Source organism: Protopterus annectens, chromosome 11.part0, assembly GCF_019279795.1.
Source record: "Protopterus annectens isolate FY-2018-M chromosome 11.part0, PAN1.0, whole genome shotgun sequence".
Lineage (NCBI taxonomy): Eukaryota > Metazoa > Chordata > Ceratodontiformes > Protopteridae > Protopterus > Protopterus annectens.
The window spans coordinates 855,374,268-855,400,130 of NC_056745.1; the positions used below are offsets into that span (position 1 = coordinate 855,374,268).

Consider the following 25,863-nt stretch of genomic DNA (forward strand, 5'->3'; position numbering starts at 1 on the left):
GTGTTGCAATTTCCAGTTCTAGTTCTGATACATGTAGAGTTGAAGTTTTTAAGTCTAATGTATCTGGATTCATTAATAAACTTACACTGTTTACATCTGCCACATTTTGTTGTGCCTTTATACATATCCTTTGTGGCATTATCATAATTGGCTTTCTCTAATAATCTTTTTATATTAATGCCTGTCTTATATACAAATTCAGGAGAATTTCCCACATTACGTTCCAAATTCGAACTAACAAGTATATTCCAATGTTGTCGTAATATGTCCTTAATAAAACACGTATGTGGAGTGTAAGTCAAAATACATGCTCGACTAGAATAACTGGATGGCAGCCCTTCATGTTTTTCATTAACTATATATTTACCTAATAAAGGGGGGTATTTCTTACCCCATTCATTACCCACATATTCTATTGTATCCAGGAGCATGTGATCCGGATATCCACGATTACTAAATAATGTCCTAATGGTATCAAGTTCCGTTCTCATCACAGCTTCAGTCGAAGACATCCTCGCTGCACGGATACACTGCCCCTTTACGATGTTTTTAAAAATATGTGGAGGATGGTTACTTGTAAAATGTAGGTAATCATTGGAAAAAGTTGGTTTGCGGAAAATTCTAGAAGTGAATGTGTGTTGGTCAAGACCAACCACGACGTCCAAATAAGCAATGTCCACAGTACTAGTTTGATGAGTAAATTTTAAAAATGTAGAGGAGAGGTTAATGAAAGACATAAATTCTTGTAATTCCTCTATAGAGGCCTTCCACAAAATAAAAATGTCATCCAAATATCTGGCATAGAATGTGATATAGGTATAAAAATGACTCTTAAATAACACTTCCTCTTCCCATTCCAGCATCACCATGTTGGCAAAGATGGGGGCACACGACGCACCCATAGCAACACCTTTTGTTTGCTTGAAATATTCCCCTTGAAACACAATGTAATTGTGATCTAACACAAGTCCCATCATGTCACACAGCAACACAACCTTGTCCCAACTAACCCCTGCATGTTTCCTGAGGCTGTTTGAGAAATGTTCGATTCCTAGTTCTCTGGGTATACTGGAGAAAAGATCGACCACATCAATGGTGACTAAGATGAGGTCTGGTCTCCAATATTCATGTTGTAATTTGCCCAAAAAACTCCACGAATCTTTCATGATGTGTGGGATATTTCCATAAATGTGTTTTAGCTGGTGATCAATCCATTTCCCTATGTTGTAAGTCTTGGAATGGGAGCCGGAAATGATGGGTCTGAAGGGTGGTTGCTCCAAGGATTTATGAAGTTTGGGTATGCCAACAATGGTTGCCAAAATGGGGTGGTCATTCTTCAAAAACATGTAAGTGTCATTTGTAATCCTGTTGTCTATTAAATATTCCTCTATAGCCAGATCTATACGATGGTGTCCGATGTTAATCTGATTTAAGGAGACATTTTCGTAAGTGTCTGCCTGATTTAAGATGTCATAGATGCAAGACTTGTATGCTTCAACGTAAAAAAGTACTATCCCACCACCCTTGTCGGGTTTCATGATGCGTACTTCTTTGTTGTGCATCACTTGATTAAGACATTCCTTTTCTGATTGAGTGAGATTGTGTGGTGGACCATTATACAACAAATTCCTATGTCTAATGTCCCTGTGTAGTCTGTAAATATCTTGACTAACCAATTTCTCAAAATTTGATATACTGGGATGAGATACAGGAACATAGGAACTCTTTTTGCGCAACTGTATGTTTTCCGTACCAACTACCTGGTCCGTTGAGCCATCAAAAATCACAGCCAAATTGAGTTTGCGACAAAAAAGTTTCACCTGCTTGATATTATCAACTAAATTATTGCTAACAGTAGGAATAAACTTCATTCCTTTGTGCATGACCCGAATGAAGTCGTCATTTACCTCCACATCTGTGTAGTTATAGACTTTGAAACCTTCAAAACATGTGACCATAGGATAATTCAAAGATGACTTCCTACTACTAGTTGTATTTCCCTCCAAAACAATATTCTGATCAATAAGAGGGGTAAATGTCACAAATTCAGTTTCATAAGTCTTGTCCACTGTAACTACACTGGCTCCTGTGTGGGAATGTTGATCTATTTTTTGTATTGGGTCCACTGTTTGTTGGGATGTCTTGCAAAAAGAGGCTTGGCACTCTGAAAATCCCTATGTGTAGTCCGACGGGGGGTGGACATAAAACCTACTTCTGACTCTTTAACTTTAGGCCATATATAAGCTCTGTTGTTACTGTATGCTTCATGGTCCCTAGTTAGTTTCTTGCTTTTCCTCTCAAATATAATATTGGCCCTACTCTCAGCTTGATAAAATTGTTTTTTAAAAAGATCATTCCAGGTCTCATAATCTACATCATTACATATAGTCTCATACATGATTTCTAACTCGTCTCCTAAGAAGTCACGTTTCTCTTGTTGATATTTTAATAACAGTTCCATGAAAGCAATTCCAAAACCATCAAACATACTATTAAATTCATTCATCACTTCCACATTATAAAATATGCCTAATGGTAATTTAAAAAATCGTAAACCTTTAGGTACCATCTTCAGATTTATACAATTTTTTAAATAATTAACATCTATTTTTGCATTATTATATGCAGTAAGTTTCTTACCAAAGTCATAAATCATTTCTTTCAGAGAGCTATATATGTGATTTTTCTCATTAAATTTCTTATTATAATTCTTTTTACCAAAGTCATACATATCACCATGTCCATTTAGAACATTTTCAAATAGCTCTCTTTCATTTGTCTTTGTGGTAAACAATTCACTATTCATTATTTTATTGTATTCAGGTTGATCAAAAATCCTTTTTGTTTGTTTAGGTTTAGGGCTAGATATAATATAGGCAACAGTACCTTTTTTGTCAATATGATGTTTCTGCTGAATACTCCCGTTAGGTTTGTTCGTGTATACCGTCTTTGGTCTAGCCCCATTCCGTTCGGCCTCACGTCTTGCCCTCGATATACTAAAGTCAAAAGTAAAGTCCTGGGCTGGTGTGAGTGCTTCATCGTGAAAAACAAACCGCCGCTGTTCTTTAGGTGATATGGCAAAACCGTCACTAGTATCCGGTAAATCTATTGTGGCTTTGTTGTTGTGAACTGCATCCTCCGAAGGTAGTAAAACTACGGGAAAGCCACGTTCAGGTGTGGGTAACCTCCTCCTGAAACTCGTTGCCTCATGTCCCGATGCATCAACGCCAGACACCTTCCGGTTTTCTTCAGGGACTTCCCCTTCCCTTCTAAACGCCAACGTGCTTTTTTTCGATGGACAACCGTCACTTTGGGGTGAATGCAAATCAGGCATAGTTTGCAATCCATCATTAGAAGCCTGAAGTGCCTTATTAAAACCAATATTGTTTGGAAGTACCTTATTGGAGGCAATACTGTTTAAGAGTTCAAACTAATTTTAAATTTATAAATGTTTTACAAATATTTTATATAGTTTAATAGTTTGCATAGTATAATTATTGTATATACTAGATAAGGGTTTATTTAAATATCTAGGAAGACTATAAATATTGATTTTTTATGGTCATTGCTGCTGAATGTGCACTGTATCTTTAAGTGTTTTGGCGCAATTTTTAAATGATTGTATTGGTTTACGTATAAAAAGGATGTTATGGTGTTTTTTGACTGTTCTGAAGAAGACTGGGTTCCAGTTGAAAGCGCTTAACTGCCATAGGATTGTGGAATAAAAGAATTTACACCCTTTCGTGTACGAGTTTCTTTGGAAAGTTCCTGTTCTTTTCACTATTGGAGTTGTTGAACTTTCTTTTTATTTATTGGTTGACAGGGCTGAACAGGAGACTACCTTAGGGGCTTCATTGTCTCGAGAGGAGTTCAATGGACTTCGGGCTGAAGTATCAGCCGTGCAGGGCGAAATACGTAAACTGTTTGAACTCTTAAACAGTATTGCCTCCAATAAGGTACTTCCAAACAGTATTGGTTTTAATAAGGCACTTCAGGCTTCTAATGATGGATTGCAAACTATGCCTGATTTGCATTCACCCCAAAGTGACGGTTGTCCATCGAAAAAAAGCACGTTGGCGTTTAGAAGGGAAGGGGAAGTCCCTGAAGAAAACCGGAAGGTGTCTGGCGTTGATGCATCGGGACATGAGGCAACGAGTTTCAGGAGGAGGTTACCCACACCTGAACGTGGCTTTCCCGTAGTTTTACTACCTTCGGAGGATGCAGTTCACAACAACAAAGCCACAATAGATTTACCGGATACTAGTGACGGTTTTGCCATATCACCTAAAGAACAGCGGTTTGTTTTTCACGATGAAGCACTCACACCAGCCCAGGACTTTACTTTTGACTTTAGTATATCGAGGGCAAGACGTGAGGCCGAACGGAATGGGGCTAGACCAAAGACGGTATACACGAACAAACCTAACGGGAGTATTCAGCAGAAACATCATATTGACAAAAAAGGTACTGTTGCCTATATTATATCTAGCCCTAAACCTAAACAAACAAAAAGGATTTTTGATCAACCTGAATACAATAAAATAATGAATAGTGAATTGTTTACCACAAAGACAAATGAAAGAGAGCTATTTGAAAATGTTCTAAATGGACATGGTGATATGTATGACTTTGGTAAAAAGAATTATAATAAGAAATTTAATGAGAAAAATCACATATATAGCTCTCTGAAAGAAATGATTTATGACTTTGGTAAGAAACTTACTGCATATAATAATGCAAAAATAGATGTTAATTATTTAAAAAATTGTATAAATCTGAAGATGGTACCTAAAGGTTTACGATTTTTTAAATTACCATTAGGCATATTTTATAATGTGGAAGTGATGAATGAATTTAATAGTATGTTTGATGGTTTTGGAATTGCTTTCATGGAACTGTTATTAAAATATCAACAAGAGAAACGTGACTTCTTAGGAGACGAGTTAGAAATCATGTATGAGACTATATGTAATGATGTAGATTATGAGACCTGGAATGATCTTTTTAAAAAACAATTTTATCAAGCTGAGAATAGGGCCAATATTATATTTGAGAGGAAAAGCAAGAAACTAACTAGGGACCATGAAGCATACAGTAACAACAGAGCTTATATATGGCCTAAAGTTAAAGAGTCAGAAGTAGGTTTTATGTCCACCCCCCGTCGGACTACACATAGGGATTTTCAGAGTGCCAAGCCTCTTTTTGCAAGACATCCCAACAAACAGTGGACCCAATACAAAAAATAGATCAACATTCCCACACAGGAGCCAGTGTAGTTACAGTAGACAAGACTTATGAAACTGAATTTGTGACATTTACCCCTCTTATTGATCAGAATATTGTTTTGGAGGGAAATACAACTAGTAGTAGGAAGTCATCTTTGAATTATCCTATGGTCACATGTTTTGAAGGTTTCAAAGTCTATAACTACACAGATGTGGAGGTAAATGACGACTTCATTCGGGTCATGCACAAAGGAATGAAGTTTATTCCTACTGTTAGCAATAATTTAGTTGATAATATCAAGCAGGTGAAACTTTTTTGTCGCAAACTCAATTTGGCTGTGATTTTTGATGGCTCAACGGACCAGGTAGTTGGTACGGAAAACATACAGTTGCGCAAAGAGTTCCTATGTTCCTGTATCTCATCCCAGTATATCAAATTTTGAGAAATTGGTTAGTCAAGATATTTACAGACTACACAGGGACATTAGACATAGGAATTTGTTGTATAATGGTCCACCACACAATCTCACTCAATCAGAAAAGGAATGTCTTAATCAAGTGATGCACAACAAAGAAATGCATCATGAAACCCGACAAGGGTGGTGGGATAGTACTTTTTTACGTTGAAGCATACAAGTCTTGCATCTATGACATCTTAAATCAGGCAGACACTTACGAAAATGTCTCCTTAAATCAGATTAACATCGGACACCATCGTATAGATCTGGCTATAGAGGAATATTTAATAGACAACAGGATTACAAATGACACTTACATGTTTTTGAAGAATGACCACCCCATTTTGGCAACCATTGTTGGCATACCCAAACTTCATAAATCCTTGGAGCAACCACCCTTCAGACCCATCATTTCCGGCTCCCATTCCAAGACTTACAACATAGGGAAATGGATTGATCACCAGCTAAAACACATTTATGGAAATATCCCACACATCATGAAAGATTCGTGGAGTTTTTTGGGCAAATTACAACATGAATATTGGAGACCAGACCTCATCTTAGTCACCATTGATGTGGTCGATCTTTTCTCCAGTATACCCAGAGAACTAGGAATCGAACATTTCTCAAACAGCCTCAGGAAACATGCAGGGGTTAGTTGGGACAAGGTTGTGTTGCTGTGTGACATGATGGGACTTGTGTTAGATCACAATTACATTGTGTTTCAAGGGGAATATTTCAAGCAAACAAAAGGTGTTGCTATGGGTGCGTCGTGTGCCCCCATCTTTGCCAACATGGTGATGCTGGAATGGGAAGAGGAAGTGTTATTTAAGAGTCATTTTTATACCTATATCACATTCTATGCCAGATATTTGGATGACATTTTTATTTTGTGGAAGGCCTCTATAGAGGAATTACAAGAATTTATGTCTTTCATTAACCTCTCCTCTACATTTTTAAAATTTACTCATCAAACTAGTACTGTGGACATTGCTTATTTGGACGTCGTGGTTGGTCTTGACCAACACACATTCACTTCTAGAATTTTCCGCAAACCAACTTTTTCCAATGATTACCTACATTTTACAAGTAACCATCCTCCACATATTTTTTAAAAACATCGTAAAGGGGCAGTGTATCCGTGCAGCGAGGATGTCTTCGACTGAAGCTGTGATGAGAACGGAACTTGATACCATTAGGACATTATTTAGTAATCGTGGATATCCGGATCACATGCTCCTGGATACAATAGAATATGTGGGTAATGAATGGGGTAAGAAATACCCCCCTTTATTAGGTAAATATATAGTTAATGAAAAACATGAAGGGCTGCCATCCAGTTATTCTAGTCGAGCATGTATTTTGACTTACACTCCACATACGTGTTTTATTAAGGACATATTACGACAACATTGGAATATACTTGTTAGTTCGAATTTGGAACGTAATGTGGGAAATTCTCCTGAATTTGTATATAAGACAGGCATTAATATAAAAAGATTATTAGAGAAAGCCAATTATGATAATGCCACAAAGGATATGTATAAAGGCACAACAAAATGTGGCAGATGTAAACAGTGTAAGTTTATTAATGAATCCAGATACATTAGACTTAAAAACTTCAACTCTACATGTATCAGAACTAGAACTGGAAATTGCAACACAAGTAGGGTGATATATATTGCTACATGTTGTACTTGTCCTATGTATTACATAGGCAAGACTGAAAGAGTTTTCAAAAAGCGTATATATGAACACCTTTACCGTATTCAGAGGAAGGACATGAAGAACGCATTGTTTAAACATATCCATGAATATGGTAAAGAGCACACTTTTCAGTTTGCTATCATAGATACCATTAGTTATTCAATATTTGGGGGGAATTGGAAGATGAAATTAGTGGCTTTGGAAAGCAGATGGCAGATTTTATTAGACGCTACTAGACCCCCAGGACTAAACGAGTCCATCAGTATTAAACCTTTCTTGGTCCTCTCTTAGTATAAGTCATTGAGTTATTATAGTATTAGCAATATACTTATTGATTCATTAAAGAGTCTCAAGTCTTTAAATATTGATAGTAGTATGAATTTGAAATAGAGTTTTTAGTTATATATATTATATATAGTTAACATACATGTTTCATAACAAACATATTTAAAAATAATTTTAAATTTATAAATGTTTTACAAATATTTTATATAGTTTAATAGTTTGCATAGTATAATTATTGTATATACTAGATAAGGGTTTATTTAAATATCTAGGAAGACTATAAATATTGATTTTTTATGGTCATTGCTGCTGAATGTGCACTGTATCTTTAAGTGTTTTGGCGCAATTTTTAAATGATTGTATTGGTTTACGTATAAAAAGGATGTTATGGTGTTTTTTGACTGTTCTGAAGAAGACTGGGTTCCAGTTGAAAGCGCTTAACTGCCATAGGATTGTAGAATAAAAGAATTTACACCCTTTCGTGTACGAGTTTCTTTGGAAAGTTCCTGTTCTTTTCAAATATATGTAAATACTTTCAAAGTTTAAAATATTCTCTAAAGCATCAACCACAATGAAAAGTTTAAAAATGTTTAATAATAAATAATAAAAGAGCATGAAGATACTATACATCTATTTACAATAAACACCAGAGTTTCAATCAAAGGAAATATTAAAATAGCACAGATGAATATATTCACACAGATACAGACAAACAGTACTTAACTAATCTCACTATATTTTCCTGACTGTTTTAAAGAATTACTATTCTCTGGCCACTTACTAGAGCAAGGCAAGATGAAGTAGGTGAGGGTTCCTTCTTTGTCAGGTTCCAAAAACACAGTGACTTAATACTTCGGTCTTATCTAGTATTAAAAAAACATAATTTCCGTGATGGATTACAGAATTACATCACATACACCTGGTTATCTGACTTCTGGTTCCCATGCTACCCAAACGCATCGAGCTTTGCTAAGATCTGTTGCATCTTCTGGAAGTCATAAAACAATTTCAAATTTCTATCCTTCCAGAGTAGCATTAGTTCACTGCTAAAGATGATACAGCAGGATTTCTAGTACTTGTTTTCCCAGACATTTTGTCTCTGGCTGCAATCAGAACTGTAAGATACTAACTTTGTCTTAAATTAAGTAATTTGATTTCTTACTGTTTTTCAAAGTTAGATAGACTGAGATTAACCTCTTCTCTTCTAGTATACTCTGTTAACATATATATATTTTCTCATTTACCACAGTATAGCCTGATATAAATGTATACTTCTTTTCTGTCAAGCAAGGCACACAGTTGATACATTTTTAACACAAGCAACTTTGCAAATACATTTTCAACACAAGCATCTGTACAAATCAGTTTGATATACTAATGACATATAATTCTTTACAAAATTCCAGCTAGCTATGCTGGCATATGTTACACATCCACTGCCCTTCTTCTCCTGGCACAGCTGGCAATACCTCACATCATCACAGGGGTGTTGTAGAACAGTGCCACCTTGTATGTATCTGATTCCTTTGAAATATTAACAACAGTGAGTTCACTGCCACAAGTCTACTGTGAGTTTCAGAGTTTAAGATGATTGCTTGTTTGTTTGAATAATTTGCTCACCACTTAGGGAGTGATTCAAGAAATCATTTTAACCATGACCATGACCTGGGCCTAAAGACAGTAGAGTGTAACAATTTACAGTGCTAGACATATGCATACAGAAAACCTCAAAATATAATGGTTTACTTATTCATGCTTAAATGTACAGAAGTAGTCATTTTCAGAATTTAACATATAAGCAGAATATTTTATTGTATATACATTATTTGCATCACTTTGTAATGTTGTAGGAATGCTTTAGTTATCTTTTTAAATTAAGTTGTCTTTCAAAATGAAGTCAACTCAAACAATGGGTCTAAGTTAAATTAATAGTTTAAACAAATTAATTTAAGTAAAAATCACATGTTGCGCAGGGGGACCATGTTTACGTGCATAAGGATATCTTTTATTTATAGCACATTTTCCTATTAACTGTGGGGCAGAAACACTTAACCAAATCATTTAAATTTGCAATAAAGTTCTTCCTGAATGTTTTGAAATAAGTAATCTTTTTGATTTTGTTTGGTAGGTGGTTTCATTAATCTGGGATTAACTTGAAGCATCTTCTTTTTCCCTTATAGCATGGTGTAATTGAGGGTGTTGCAAGAAGAGGGGGGATTTCTGTGTTACACCTGAGGTCATATTTGTAGACTTTTCTGATCAAACTGTTTGATAAGGAGGGGCATTGTAAGATATGGAGAAGTTTAAAGGTAGCCATAAACAGAAAAAGTGTGGCTTTGGCTGTAACTGAAACCCAGTTGTTCTTACTATGGATTATGCTGTCATATTCATACCTGAGGGATAAGTAATAAACCTATGTATTTTATTAATTACTATCTATAGGGTTGCTAAATTAGTATTGGGGTTTAAAGCTACAGTAAGGAGAGTAGATTCCACTCACAGCACAATAACATTCTTGCCTAGTACTTGTCTATCTTCAGATGGTAAGTGGTTTGAAATCAAGTAACAGGCTTTGAAACAACTTAAAATTTTGTCAATAATCAGCTTCTAATAAACAGTAAAAATGAACAAAGGGTATAGAAGAATTCTTCAGTGTCTATTGTTTTCTACATGTTTAATGTCAGTATTTTATGAATCTGCAAGCATTAGGGGATACAATGTCATTAAGTTTCTGATGAGTTCAGAGTAGCACACAGGCTGCTTTATTCATATTAGGATTTATATGTTTGTCTCAAACTATTCACTTATCATGAGATTTCTTCTTGAAGCTGAGACTGGATTGCTGAGGTGACAGAGACAGTTTTTTGTAGGATTATATAATCTGTATAAAGGTGATTACATGTGTTGGACTTGTTTCATTAATATCATAATAAAAAAGGAGAAGAGCATTAGCTCAAGTTCTGATCCTTAATGGTCACCTGTTGTGAAGGTACCTGAATCAGAGATGGTATTGCCATTAAGGATTCTTTGAATGTAGTAGTTTTCAATCCATTTTAGGATATTATCCCAAAAATTATTTTGTTTAAGCAATGTGCCCAAGAGCAGGTGGTTTATCTTCATATGGTGAGGACTTGCCCAACCATTTAAACGTAATGGTATTCTATGATTAATATCAACCAAGAATGATGTCAGGAAAACTGCAGTAATAAATATCTTATAATATATAGCCAAACAGTTCACTTATGCTGTGCTGACAAGGTCATAAGAAGGTCGAAACATGCATGTCCACAGCTAGTGGGGTTTGGCTTTATTGGCCTGAATGTATCTACAAAACCTAAGAAGAAAAAGTAAAAAGTCATGGACATTCAGAAGCCATATAGCTGTAATACTTGAGGTCTTTCAGGGTTCATTTGCATATATCACATGGGTCTCTATTACAGGGGGTTTAAGGTATTACACAGTGAAAACTCTAGCTTGGTAAAGCTTTTGTTGTAGTTTTTTTATAAATCCTTTATTGACAAATGGTTAGGTGCTTTTGTTCAACAAAATAGCAAACTTCATCAGAACAAATTCAATTATACCCCCTTTTATATCAAACTACTGTTACCTATAAACTTCTCAGTTTAATATGCATTGTTTGAATATTTTGATATATGTAATGTTTTTATACATGAAATTTCATATTTATTATATTTTATACCTGTACTGGTTCATTGGCAGTAACACTGTGGGTTTTAAATAAGTTATTAATATTCATAACATTCGTGATATGTTAAGATTTGATTGGGTATTTGAAATGGAGTTTAATGGGTAATTGATTGTTTGATATTAAAGGAGGGGGTGCAATTGAATTTGTTGTGATGAAATATGCTATTTTGGTGAAATAAAGCACTTAATCATTTGTCAGTAAAGGATTTATAAGATACTTATTCCTGTGGCTTTCCTGACAACAATCTTGAATGATATTGTTTTTTTGTTGTTGTTTTTAATCTGGAGTGACAGACTTTGTTTATTCTGTTATTGATAAAAATGATATGGTTTAAAAGATCTTTATTATCTGCTAGAAACAATGTTCACTTTTGGATGCTATATATACAAGCAGAGAGTTATTTGAGGATATACAAAAATATGTTCTTTGGATAAGATTTATGCTTTTGCTTCTTTTGGCCACAGTATTTAGATACTGGAAGAACCTTGGTGGGATTGGCTCTACTGCTACACCAAAGTATTCAATAATTTGAGTACTTGGTCACATAGTAAAATGATAGTCTGTGGAAAGAATACAATGCAATATTCAGTCATGGCTGTTATAATGAAATATAGACATGTACAGTACATGTACTTTTGTTTGTCTCCATTCCTATTACATGAGCGCCAAAGAATATAGGTTGTTAAAAAAGACTGCTGTGTTGGATAGGGTTGGTTTTGATAAATATGTTTATATCCTCTAGAATAACCATTTTAATAAGGATTTTGGACAAAATTCAAAGTTTCTTTTTATTCTTTTTTGTGTTTTATTTTATATCTCATATTTTCAAGGCATATACAGTATAAGCTTGTATCAGATGAGTAACTGTGATTTATGTAATGTCATTATGTGGATTCCTGTTAAAGAGCAGTTGGTTGCATAAGTTAAAAAAGATGGAGTAGTGACTGATAAGAAAGATATCATGATATGCTGCTCGTCATTTTTTTCAGCTGTGAATGTATGGTTGTTCTTTACACCAATTGAGTTTCCTGTTATTATGAATTTTTGTTATGAAATAAAGATTTTCTGAAAATTTTTATTTGTTTAGATTTTTGAATAAGCAGACACAAACAAATGCTTAATTGAGGTTTATAAAGATGTATCCTTTTAGATTTCCAGTATCCAGTCCTGATTAGATTTTATCTATGACCATATATGTTGCAACAAGAGTCTTTTGTCTTGAATGGAAGGCATGTTGTGAGTCTGTAATTAGCCAATAATTGGATACAGAGTCCATTACCTGTGAGATTTTGGTAAGGGGGCCCAGGACAGGTACGGACTTAAAATTATGTGCACTTTAGGGGAAAACTTTATTATAGGGATGATATCAGCAGGTGCAAATACTGATAGACTAGATATAAGAAAAGGGATTTAGCTGTAATGGGTATGGCAATTTGGAAAATAAAAGGAGGACTGTAGGACAGTAGAGTCCGTGTTATTTTTTTTCTGTTGTATTTGTAGCAGTTCTTCACATGGTTGGAAGACATAGCTTGAAAGAAGAATGTAGGGTGGTTTTCAATAAAGGCGTTATTGATAACTTGAATGCCTGATCTAAGCAGGGTGTTATCATTACCACATGATGAGGTCTGATGGGTGACACATAATGGGGTATTATCATTGCCACTTGAAAGTGCATGTCAGGATGACAATAATGAGTTGGAATTATCATCACTACATGATGAGGTCCAATGGGTGACACACAGTGGGGGGGGGGGTTATAGGTTCATAGGTTGGTACTAGGCTATCAGCCCTAGGGCTTATACAAGCCTAGCCAGAACAATTCCCTGGCTATTTTTTCCCACACTATTTACTTCCCTGGACCCCTGTCTAGCAGGGCGACTGACGTGATCCCCGGGGTGAATTTCCTTTCTCCCATCACCACTTGAAAGTGCATGTCATGATGACACATAATGGGAGGGTATTATCATCACCACTTTAAAGTGCATGTTTGGTATGTTTGAAGTTGAGTTAGTTTGTGTTAGTAAGGTAGATGTTCTTCATTACATTACTGCTGCAGTAGCCTAAGCTATATGGGACCTCCTGCCAAGGGTCATCCCTCCCATCAGCCCTTCTCCAAAAGCTTTCTTTGGCACTCACTATGTTCTGTAGCTGCTGTCTGCATAAGAACATAGGATATAAGGGGCATCTGTGGTGTTCTTGCTGTTGAAATGCATGTTGTATTTAAGAGTTTTGGAGATTCACCATCGAACCACTTTTCAAGTTGTGCAGGTTCCCCATTAGGATTTACATTACAGCTTTTCTTTTCTTGTCAACTTATTACATTTAGCAGTGTTAGTTATATCTTGGGAGCCTGTGCAGTTTTCCTATATAGAGTCTTCATATTTTTTTTCCTGGGCTGTTTTTTTTTTTTGTCCTTACAGCAAACTGTGTTTTTAGCTGTGTGTTCCCCTTTATTAAGTTTTGTTAGGAAAAAGTGCTGCTTGTTCTTCCAGTATTGAGTAAATCTTCTTCTTTTTCTTCTTCCTTCATTGTCCTGCTCATTTTAGGACACACCTTTTCTGGCTTTACTGTGAACATAGGCCCTAGCAGATTATTTCATCCCACTCTGGGTTATAAGAAATGACATATTAGTAAGGAAGTTTGGTTTTAGTCCAGCTTCTGTGCCTCAGTCACTGGTGAATGGCTTCACTGTTGCCAGGAGTTGTTCCTCCAACCATTCACATTCTTCTCTTGGTCCCTCTGGTGTTGTATCTAGGGGAAGCCACTAAGGACCAGGAGGCTTGTATGCCCTCTGTGGTAGTTCAGTTACCCTCGTTGGGATAGGGAGAACCACCCATGTTGGCAATGTGTAAGAGACCAGGAGATATTCCTCTATATCACTTTGCTGAGGAATATTGTTGTTGTAGCATGGACTGTTATTCTGGCTATACTTTACCAGACAGTCTCGTAGGTAAAGGGCACTTGAGATTAAGCATAACTCTCCTCATTTCTTTCTAGTGAGGGTTGGTTGCATTTTCTTAAAGGCTTAATTTTGGCGTTTCAGTCTTTTGAGACAGATTTGTCTCCTCAAGCTTAATAAAACCCAATGGCTCCTCTTTCAGATACCGATTCTCTACTAGAGGATCAACTTTTACACTCAAAGTCATCCTCCTCAGCTTCCTCTCTTTCCAAGGATGAGTCTGATATTGAAGGAAGCAACTGCTCAGATTGCCCTGTAGGAGTTTTTTCCTTTTTGAATGCATTCACAAAAATGAGGAATGTCTTTCACTGGGAACAAACTGATATTTCAGACTCTCAGATGAAGTATCATGACTTACTGAAAGAAACCCTTCCTTAGCTACTTCCTATTTTGCCTGGTTTACCTGTCCTAGAGGATTTTTTTTGGCTGCTTGTATGTCTCTTGAAACACAGTCTTCTAGAAGCATGATAGATTGTAGAGGATGCCACAGTTTCACATATATCTTTTTACTAGTACTAGAGCAGATCCAGTGGTGATAACCTTGTTCAAATCTACTTTTTCTAAACTCATTATGGCTGCTAATCCAGTGCCTTCTAATAGACTGGGTAACACTTCAGAAGAGTTTGGTAGGATTTATGCTTCTACCACCTTAGTCTTTAGAGCTATAACCTGAACTGTCACACTCTTGTGCATTTTTCCTGGACTGTTTTCAAGCTATGCAGAAGTTAGTAGCTGACCTTCCTGCCTTAGAGACCAAGGTATCTATCTCAGTTGGAACTTCTATCTTCTGTTTCTCAGGTGGCTAATCATATCATGAAATTTGCATAAGATGCAGCTATTGCAGTATCCAAGAAGCTGCTATGGGTTTTGTCCCGCAGAGTTATATCTAGTGGCATTCTTAGAATTTCCTTAACTCTGTTAGGCTGGAAATTCTTAATGCTACTTTCAGTAAAGATTTACTGTTTGATCCTTCCTCTGAGGAGGTCCTCAAGTGGTTTGATGACTGGGAAAATTAATCCAAGGGGTGTCTCAGATTTTTCTGCCCTCATTTTGAAGTAATTTCAGGCAAATTTCCCCTCATACAAGTTTCTCATCCAGATCTTGAAATAGTTAATTCTACAGAACTTTAAATAAATATATTTACAGGAAACATTTATACAGTAGATCTAGAACTGAGGGCTCTGCCACTCAGGTACAATGTCTATTTGAAAAAAATGCATTATCTCCCCACTCCCCTCTTTCGTACCCATACTGGTACTCCAGTAAATAGGTCTCAAATCCTGGCCATTCACAATGCTCTATGCCTAAATATGGGTGGTCGGCATCATTCATAAAGATTACCAGTGACAGAGAAAGTCCCCTCCTTTTTAGGGAGATCCCCCCCTCACCCTCCATCTCAGAGCTCCTTCCCTCCCTGCAGCAGATGTGGTCAAGGCTTTTATATGACATTTCATTATTTTTTGGATATTTCCATAAGTAGGCAGTAAGTGGGGTTTAGGACAAAGATGAATGAGAGAAGCATAAGTCCATGGGAAGCACAAAATGGGGATGTTGTCATGGTGTACCATACTACATTGCTTCAGCTTTGAGCATGATAGCAAAAAACATGTCTGTAGAAGATATAACTGCTTGAACTTTTGCTGCACTCAGTTTTTCTGGCACCGGACAACATCAGACTATAAAAAAACACAGTGCCATGCTTCTATGGTAGCAGAGGTGAAATAAGTACTCGCATTTTAAAAGCCAGTAATACTGACCACAAAAATGCATGCAGATAGCTACTTTTAAAACAGCAGTGAAAGCAGGGGATAGAACATCCTGCTTCCAATAGTTATTCAGGAGCAACAGCAATGTCCAGAATATGGATTTCTGCTACAAAGTGTCTCACAGAAGCAGCTAAGTTCAGCCCCTTCAGCTTCTCACAAACTGCAAGCAATTCTCCTTTTTTTTCTGTCTTCCAACGCTGCCCTACTTTTCCGAAGTGGTAACATTGAAGGGACTGCTTCAGAAAGGTACAGCAGTATACCAGACAAAATTCTAATGATAAAGAATACCTAAACAGAATATTAGCAGACATCTGAGACTGTACAACATCATTGAATGCTTTCGTTTTTCTCATTTTGTTGACCAAATGAACCAAAATTAAAAGTAATTTGCATATGATTCGTCCGTGCTAGGAGCTCATCTGTATGACATAGCTTTACTTCCTTTTAATCTGCATTTAATAACTTATTTTTGTTTGAGCTGAAAAATTTGTTAAATTTATAAATTGTTAACATTATCAAAACCACTAAGTGTGATGGTTTCATTTTAATCTTTTTTAAGGGACTGGTGCTTGTCATTATTTATGTTTCTTTGAGCAGTTCTTGCTTATGTAAATGTATTGCATTTCTTTGTTGTTTTAATGTTAGTAAAGTTTTACCTTAAAGCTTAATTTATTTTTAATTAACACTTGCAGCTCCAGTACCTTGCTAAATTGTCCAGTACTAGATAATGAAAAATGACAGTGTTGGCTTAGTGTGACTTTAATTAGAAATGATGTGTAAGCTTCCAGCAATAACAAACAAATGTGTCAGTTATACTTGTAGTTTGATGAGACTACTTGCAAAATATTATTTTGATCAGAAATTATTCATTTTACATTTACTAACAATAATGAAGACAGTTTTGTTTATATATATATATATATATATGTGTGTGTGTGTGTGTGTGTGTGTACACACACACACACACACACACACACACACACACACACACACACACACACACACACACACACACACACACACACACACACACACACACACACACACACACACACACACACACACACACACACACACACACACACACACACACACACACCATTTAAGGTATCTTTTTAAACAGACTTTTGTATTTGTTGCTAAGACTGTCCCCCAAAACAAAGCCTTTAAGAGCTGATGTTGACAGGAGAATGTCAGTTTCTTTAGTGATTCTTTTTTATGGGCCGGATAAATTACTGCATGTGTGAAAACTTCCTGGAAGCAGACCAACAAATTAGGACATGCAAGTATCGCAGCATGTGTGGGAGTTAAGATGAGCATATCACCCTTGCAACATATAACCCTAATCACCCTACCACTAAATGTTTCTGTAACAGACATGTCTACTCATATTCTTAGAAGGTGATAGGTTCCTTCTGATTTTAGCTATGACTCATCACATGAAGGTAAAAGAGACTAAGAAAATGAGCCGCTGATGTAAAGGAGTAATGAAGTGGACCTTTTTCTATAACAGAGATAGCCTAGTATATACAGAAGCATAAAGAATGAATTGTAAAAATGATCCTATTTTTGTATGAGAAGCTACATCTTTTCATAATAATTTTGAACTTGAAGGAGTACGGGGCCACATTTTTCATAAATAATTTTGAGTCACTCAGCAGTGGTCAACGGAAAGCCAGTATTGCCTTAGTCATGCTTTTCTACAAGATGAGAGGTATTACCATGGCCAGGGATACTGCAGAGACAAGGTGCAGTTTATATGATGCCTAATGTTTTATTTTCCAGACTGGTCTTTGTGGTTGTATGACATATCTTCTCCAAGAAACATAATGTATTTTCCTTTTTTATAGTATGTGTTGGGTTTTTGGATAAATTTTATACTCACCTGAAAGAGAAAAATGCAGATTTCACTCCTAGCAACATAGAAAAAGAACTGATTGCAGCTTGCAGCAATGCAAAAGGAAAAGAAAACAGACTGGTAAGTATGCCAAATGAGTAATAGATGTTTGTTTATATTGTTAATGAAATAATTAAGGATTGCTCCACTCAATGTTTGTTTTTTTTTTCAGTTTAATCCACTCCCAAGACTGCCAGATGTAACAAAACAGTATTTAATCATTTTTGCATTTGATTTTTCTCTACAATTAAGTTTGCAATCTTGGTGCACACCATTTGGCTTAAGAAATCTGCTATTTGTTCGCTCTAGTATTTGCTGCATAAGTTGCTACTTCTCAAGGTCACTCTGGAAATAACTGAGTAGGGCGGGGATAGACAATTACATCTGACATTTATACCTTAGCAAAAGGTAATAGGACACTACAGGGTTGGAGTTAAACATAGAACTGAAATGATAATATTAGCTCTGATTTGGGACTCAGACGTAACACCTCTATTACATCATCTGGTAACACTGCCACTGGACCATGAATATATAGTATAGGATAGATAGGTGTTGAGATTCTTCTTAAGAGATTTATCCTTTCAGCTGGGAAACCCCCAACATTGTAACCAAGGTTAAATTACAAGCACATAAATGCACACAAATACAGAATAAGCTCTTGGCTTAGGCAAGGCTAAAGCATGAAATCAAACGATAATATTACCCTCATTTGGGCCCTAAACCTACGGCCCCCAGCATACTGTGTTAGGGTCATTGCTAGTGGACTAATAAGAGCCTCTCATGAGATAGGTGTTGAGCTTTCCCTTAAGAAATTTATCTTTTCAGTGACAGTCTTTCAATTTTATGGTTCTAGTTGTGTCTAGGGCTTCCTCTATATTTGTGTGTCTTATTAATTTAATTTCAAGCGCTTGAATCTGATATTTTTTTATCAGTCTAAGGGTATAAATGCAGACCCAAAGACACTCAGCCGCTGACATCCTTGGTTTTGAGTTCAACTTCCTAGGAACTGCTATTGGCATTACAGGTGTGATTAGAAGCATCAGGCTTTTGATCTTTTCTTTCTCAGGCCCCATATCAGTAGAACCCACTTTCCTAGTAGCTTAGAGATTGTTCTTCATTGTTCTGCTTCAGCAGGTTATTGAAGACTTATATTTTTAAGCTAACATTCTAGAGTGGGGCTCAGTTTTATTAGTTTACACTGTTTGGGCTGATCTGCTGACTTTTTTGACATATTTGAACCTCTTTTAAAACATCGTCTGGTGGCAGACTTGATTTTGAATTTGCTGTTGTTGTGCTTTAAGTGATATTTTTGCCATTATTTATATTTATGTATTTACTATTTTTATGCATGTTATGACAATTGTCTCACTCTTTTACCTAGTGCTTTGTATCAAAGCAACTTATTACTAAAGGTACGAAAGCTAGCAGGCATTCAACCAGTCAAAACTTACACACTAATAACTGAAAACTGTTCTGGGTCTCAGTCAATAAATTGTTAAATCCAGAACAAGCTGCACAGCAAACACCAAACACACAGATACAAAATGATGCCATAGCCAACCCTTAACACAAAATTGCTTCTCAACAGAATTTTACACTCTAGAGAAAAATCCCTAATCACTATAACCAAGTCTTCTAAAGATGCAGGTAACTCTCTACATTCAAATAGTGTAGCTATACTATGGAACCACATCCAACTGTAATCCATTCAGAATGCAAACTCATTTAAAGTGTACTTTTAAAACAACAGATCTGCTCCTTAATATCTCTGGGATCAATGCTACTCCTTTTCTTCCACTTACTAAATCATGAAACCATTTATCTTCATTCAGGATCCTATGCCCCACAAGCAGTCTTCAACAGTACCCAAATAGTTTTACTAACATGTCCCACAGTTTCGTAAGACTGTTCACCTCCCAACCTCTGCCATATCTAGTTCCATCCCTCACTTACATTTCTTTGAATTTCTAAGCACTTATCACATGCTGTTATTATCTAGCTGACAAACCCACAAATAATACACCTCTTCAAATGATCAACACCTACTAATATATAAGTATATTTATACTGTAATAGTTGCCTTTTATTTTATATTAATGTAATCTAATTAGCAAATATATTACTTAATATCTGTTAATGTATATTACTGAATGTCTGTTTAAAGATGCTTGTAATATGTTGGAGCATTTTTCCCCAGACCTCCACTGTAAAGGGGCTTTTGACTAAATCCAGGTGGACAAACCTGGTAAAAAAAAAACAAAATAAATAAAATAAAATAAAGTTTGAAGCTGAAGATGACATTTGAAGATGAAGCTTCCAATTACCTTCTAATAGTCATGGAAGGATCAAACTGTTAAGGAATCTTGCCATAAAGACCCTCATATTTCTGTATCCATTTCTATGTAGGCCCTTTCTGCAGCAATGCATTCAGTAAACATAGAATTATTCAGAAATTTAGTAGAGTTATGGCAGTAGTTTGCCTACCCTACTTACAGCTCTGACTGTGACTCATTCTGAGACCTAGGTGCTTTACCACGGCTTCTCTCTTGTTTGTTGACATTTGTAATCTGTATTAATCAGCTTCTCACAGTAGGAAATCTCTTTCATGACAATTGTCTCTATTAACTTAAAGCAGCCCATACACACTTAACTTGTGTAGGGTCTTTCACAGATTACTTAAGTGGTCTTTATCATCCTTATCTTTCACAAGAGTATTATCTATTCACACTAAGTAATAGATATTACTTGAAATACTTGGCCCTCTGCCTTCTTCCAGAAAAAAAAAAATAAAATAAAACAGTAAAATGTTCCTTGTTTGAATTAATAGTCCGAAAGATTTATGTATTTATTTATTATTTTACATTTGTTTACTGGGGAGGTCCAACTGGACAGAGCTGTCCGTTTTCAGTGGAGGCCCGGGGAAAAAAGCTCCAGAACAATTGCTAACATACTATACATAAGACATTTGAATGAGCATTGTGGTTTACACATTCACTTATAAAAATATAGCAGATAATAACATATGAGTGCATAAGATATTTATATAACCATAGTGGTTTAGACATACAATTAAAAGTATAGCGGGTAGTAACATGTGGTGGTTGTTCATACAGTATGTTTAGTAAAGATAATCTTGAAGATGTACTGAAGATAAGACAAGAAAGGAAAACCTAAAAACGGAGGAGAATATAGACAAGTTCATATAAGGAGGTTTGACATTTTAAGGGAAAGCTTTTCAACTTAGTCTATGGAGAGTTAGTGGGTTTAGATGGGACAGTGGGGAGTAGGCGGCAGTAAGTTGGTAAGTAACATGAGATAATATATAGTGCATCTGTGGGAGTTTTAAAGAGGAGGCTGGATAGTGGGTAAGGGAAAGGAGTTAGAATATGTCAGCCAGGTGCTAGGCAGTTACAAGTAACATGTGATAATATATAATGAATCTGTGGGAGTTTTAAAGAGGAGGTTGGATAGTGGGTAGGGGAAAGGAGTTAGAGTATGTCAGCCAGGTGCTAGGCAGTTACAAGTAACGTGTGGTAATATATAGTGCATCTGTGGGAGTTTTAAAGAGGAGGTTGGATAGTGGGTAGGGGAAAGGAGTTAGAATATGTCAGCCAGGTGCTAGGTAGTTACAAGTAACATGTGATAATATATAGTGCATCTGTGGGAGTTTTAAAGAGGAGGTTGGATAGTGGGTAAGGGAAAGGAGTTAGAATATGTCAGCCAGGTGCTTGGCAGTTACAAGTAACATGTGATAATATATAGTGCATCTGTGGGAGTTTTAAAGAGGAGGTTGGATAGTGGGTAGGGAAAGGAGTTAGAATATGTCAGCCTGGTGATAGGTAGTTACAAGTAATGTGTGATAACATTTATTGCATCTGTGGGAGTTTTAAAGAGAAGGTTGGATAGTGGGTAGGGGAAAGGAGTAAGAATATGTCAGTCAGGTGCTAGGCAGTTACAAGTAACATGTGATAATACATAGTTCATCTGTGGGAGTTTTAAAAGGACGTTAGATAGTGGGTAGGTAAAAGGAGTTAGAATATGTCAGCCAGGTGCTAGGTAGTTACAAGTAATGTGTGATAATATATAGTGCATCTGTGGGAGTTTTAAAGAGGTTGGATAGTGGGTAGGGGAAAGGAGTTAGAATATGTCAGCCAGGTGCTAATCAGTTACAATTAATGTGTGATAATATATACTGCATCTGTGGGAGTTTTAAAGAGGAGGTTGGATAGTGGGTAGGGGGAAAGGTAGTTGCATGTCCAGGAGTTGTTTAGGAGGGAAATAAGCTGTTTTTTGAAGATGGCTTTGTTAGGTTGTAACCTGATTTGTAGTGGTAGGGAGTTCCAGGTCTTGGCAATGTTGCTAGAATACAGGGAGTGACCAGAGCTGTAATGGCTTTTGGATATTGCGGTTAGTGACTTGTTAGTGGATCTGTGTTTGCAGTTATTGGAGTAGAGGGTGATCAGGTCTTGTAAGGCTGGAGTTTTGTCATGTTGGTACAGTATTTGGTGAGCTAGAAGAAGTTGGTTTAGAGCTAAGGTGTTACAGAGTTCCAGCCAGGAAAGCTGTTTTAGGGCCTGACAGTGGTGGGTGTGGTAGGAGGAGTTTGTGGAGAATTTTGCTATTTTGTTGTAGCATACTGATAGCTTGTTTAAATCATTCTTGTTTAGATTAATTAGGACAGGAGAAGAATGCAGTAAGGTAGAGAGAAGATGGGTATGAGCATCTTCTAACTTTACTGTTGCTGGCTAGGAAGTTTTTACATCTATAAAGAGTACCTATTTTTTTTGTTGATTTTGATTATTGTATGAGGTATGTGTTTATCAAATTTCATACTATTGCCAATAATGACCCCTAGTAATTTAGTTTGTGTGATGGGGGAGATAGGAGTATTATCTGATGCAGAAATAGAGAATGGGGGAGTAGGTGCTGCTGCTTTGGAAGGATGAAAGAGCATAAGTTGGGTCTTTGTAGAATTTAGTATTAGCTGGGAGTTTGTAAGCCAGGTTTTGATCGATGTAAAGGCTTCTTGGGTCTTGATTTGAAGTTTTTGGAGGGTGGGGGCAGAGCAGATTAAGTTGGAGTCATCAGCGTATTGAACCAGGTTTGCTAGAAGGATGGCTTTGTGAAGATTATTTGTAAATATAGTGAAAAGTAAGGTTCTAGGACTGATCTTTGGGGTATTCCTAGTTTTACAGGAAGTAAGGGGGAAAGGGAGTTTTTCCACCGAACAGCTTGTCAGCATTGGGAGAGATAGGCTTGAAACTATAATAGAGTGGGGGTAGTTAGTTTTAATTCTGAGAGTGATGCTATTAGTTTTGTATGGGAGACTGTATCAAACGCCTTTGATAAATCAAGGAAAACTGCAGACAATAGCTGGCCGTTGTTGCGTTGCATATTTACTAGGTTACTAAAATTGATGAGTGCAGTGGTAGTGCTATGGTTGGGGTAGAATCTGTGTTGAGTCTCAGCAAGAAGATTGTTGGAGTGGAGATATGTTAGGACCTGGGTGTGGATAAATTTTTCCAGTATTTCAGCCAGTGGGGAAAGTATAGCTATAGGGCGGTAGTTTGTTATGTCAGTGGAGTTGCCCCCTTTGTGTATTGGTATAATGTAGGAGATTTTCCAGAGAAGTGTCACCTTTTGTTCTGAAATTGATCTGATAATGATTATAGACTCTGGGTAGGAAATGGCTTTGGCAGCTATTTGTAGGAATTTGGCAGGTAGCTTGTCTACTGCTAAAGTGGTGGGTTTAAGTTTGGTTAGGTGTCTATGGATGGTGTAAGTTGGTGCAGGTTGAAGGTTGAAGGAGTTAGTGTTATTTGATGGGTTATATAGTATAGTGGGGGTTGAGCAGTGTGGCTCTGTTGATAGCTTTAACATAGAATTGGTAAAGAACTCATTAAATTGGGTGGCTGTGTTTATAGAGGTGTTGTCTATGTTTGGATGAGGAATTGATGATTTACCTGGTTGGAGAATACGGGTCTATATTAGATCAGCGAACGCTTAAAAAAGCAAACGCTGATTGATCGAACCTATGTAAGCGAAAGCTTGCAATCTCGAACTGTCAGAACAGTGATTTTTTTTCCTAGGGAAAAAAATCGCTGATCCAAAACACATACACACAACACAAGCACACCAAACAAACAGCAGTCCACACACATACACCTAAAATCTGACACCTAACCCTACACTAAACTATACACACACCACTAACTATCCAGTTACCTTAACCCAAGCCCTAACCCTAAGGTCCGTCACTCACCTCACCCGCTCCCTAACCCTAACTCACCTAACCCGCCTTAACCCTCACGTCCACACAATTGCACAAATACCTAAACCGCACCCTAACCCTAACTCACCTAACCCGCCCTAACACTCACATCCACACAATCACACACTTACCTGAACCTGACCCGTAACTTTCCACCACAGCACTGAAAATACCGAAGCAGCAGAAATGGACAACCAAATTCTTTCCCTAGGAAAAAATTCGGGTTTCTGTTGCTTTGATATTTTAAACTTTCGCTTACATAAGTTCGATCAATCAGCGTTTGCTTTTTTAAGCGTTCGCTGATCTAATATATACCCAGAGAATACTGTTTATAGCGGCCCAGAACCTTTGTCGGTTGGTATTATGCTTAGTTTGAATTTCACTATAGTATTTTTGTTTGTCTAGTCTGATTTGTCTATTTACAGTGTTTCTCAGTTGTAAGAATGTTTGCCTATTAGGAGAAGTTTTGTTTTTGTGCCAGGTGTCCCATGCTTTGTCCCTTTGTTTCCTAAGTTGCCTAGTGCTCTTTGTAAGCCATGGGGCATAAATGGTTTTAGTGTGGATGTGTTTTGTTGGAGCAAGTTGGTTGAGAAGGCCTAAGAAGATAGTGTTGAAATACTCAACTGCTTCATCTAAAGAAAGTGTTAAAAGGGAGGACCTGTTAGAGTGTTTAAGGGCTGTATTATGGTAGTCAGCCCTGAAGTTTTTAGTGTATCAGATGTGTTTAAGAGAGCTGGTTCTAGTGAGTTTAGTTTGGTCTCTAATGACGAAGGCTGAGAAATGGTCACTTAGAGTGTTAGGTAGTGTACCAAAATTATGGGTGAAAGATGGGCGATTGGCGAGAATCCAGTCTAGTTTTGATTCTTTTTTTTGAGGTTTTGTCTACCCTCGTAGGGGTTTGTGTAAGCTGTGAGAATCCATAAAGGTTAATATTATTTGAAGGGTGGGGTGATTTAAGTGAGGTCCAATCAATATTAAAGTTTCCTAGTATAATGGTTTCATGGTGGAGGGTTTTTGATGTCCACTGGAGAAGAGATTCTAGGGTTTTGATGTTATCTGCTGGAGGGATATATGATCCTAAGATATTTAGCTGTTTTTGTGTATTTAGTCTTACCTTAGCAAGTAGGAGCATTATTAAATGTAGGGAATTCTATATTAAATAGTTCAACATTGATGTTTTTGATATGGGAGAGTGACTCCACCATCTCTTTTAGCTGTACGGTCTTTTCGTAGTGTGCTATAACCAGAGGGAAGTACTTCTTCATTTTTAATGTGTGGTTTAAGCCATGTTTATCTGAGGAAGATGATGTCAGGTAAGTATAATGCTATAGTTGTATGGAGCTCAGTGGTTTTGTTAAGGCTGTTTCTTATGGTATGATTTATTATTAGAATATCTGATTTTCTCTTAAGTAGGCTAGTATTGGTTCTAGGCTGATTCTGGTGATTAGTGGGACTTGTTATTGGACCTGGGTTGGGGTTGATATCGCCACTGCATAGCAGGTGAGAGGCAATGTTTATAATGGTTGTAGGTATTTGGAGATTGATAAGTCACATTGTAGGGATACCCTAGATTTACTTTGATA

General features: G+C 36.6%; 1 protein-coding gene across 1 annotated transcript in view; it reads left to right on the forward strand.

Annotated features, from left to right (window-relative positions):
• Positions 1-25,863, forward strand: part of LOC122815618 (cerebral dopamine neurotrophic factor-like) — a 134,722-nt gene that overhangs the window by 57,883 nt on the left and 50,976 nt on the right. The window contains exon 2 of the mRNA XM_044088273.1: positions 17,960-18,087. Within this exon, the coding sequence (XP_043944208.1) occupies positions 17,960-18,087 (128 nt within the window). The remainder of the gene's footprint in view (positions 1-17,959; positions 18,088-25,863) is intronic.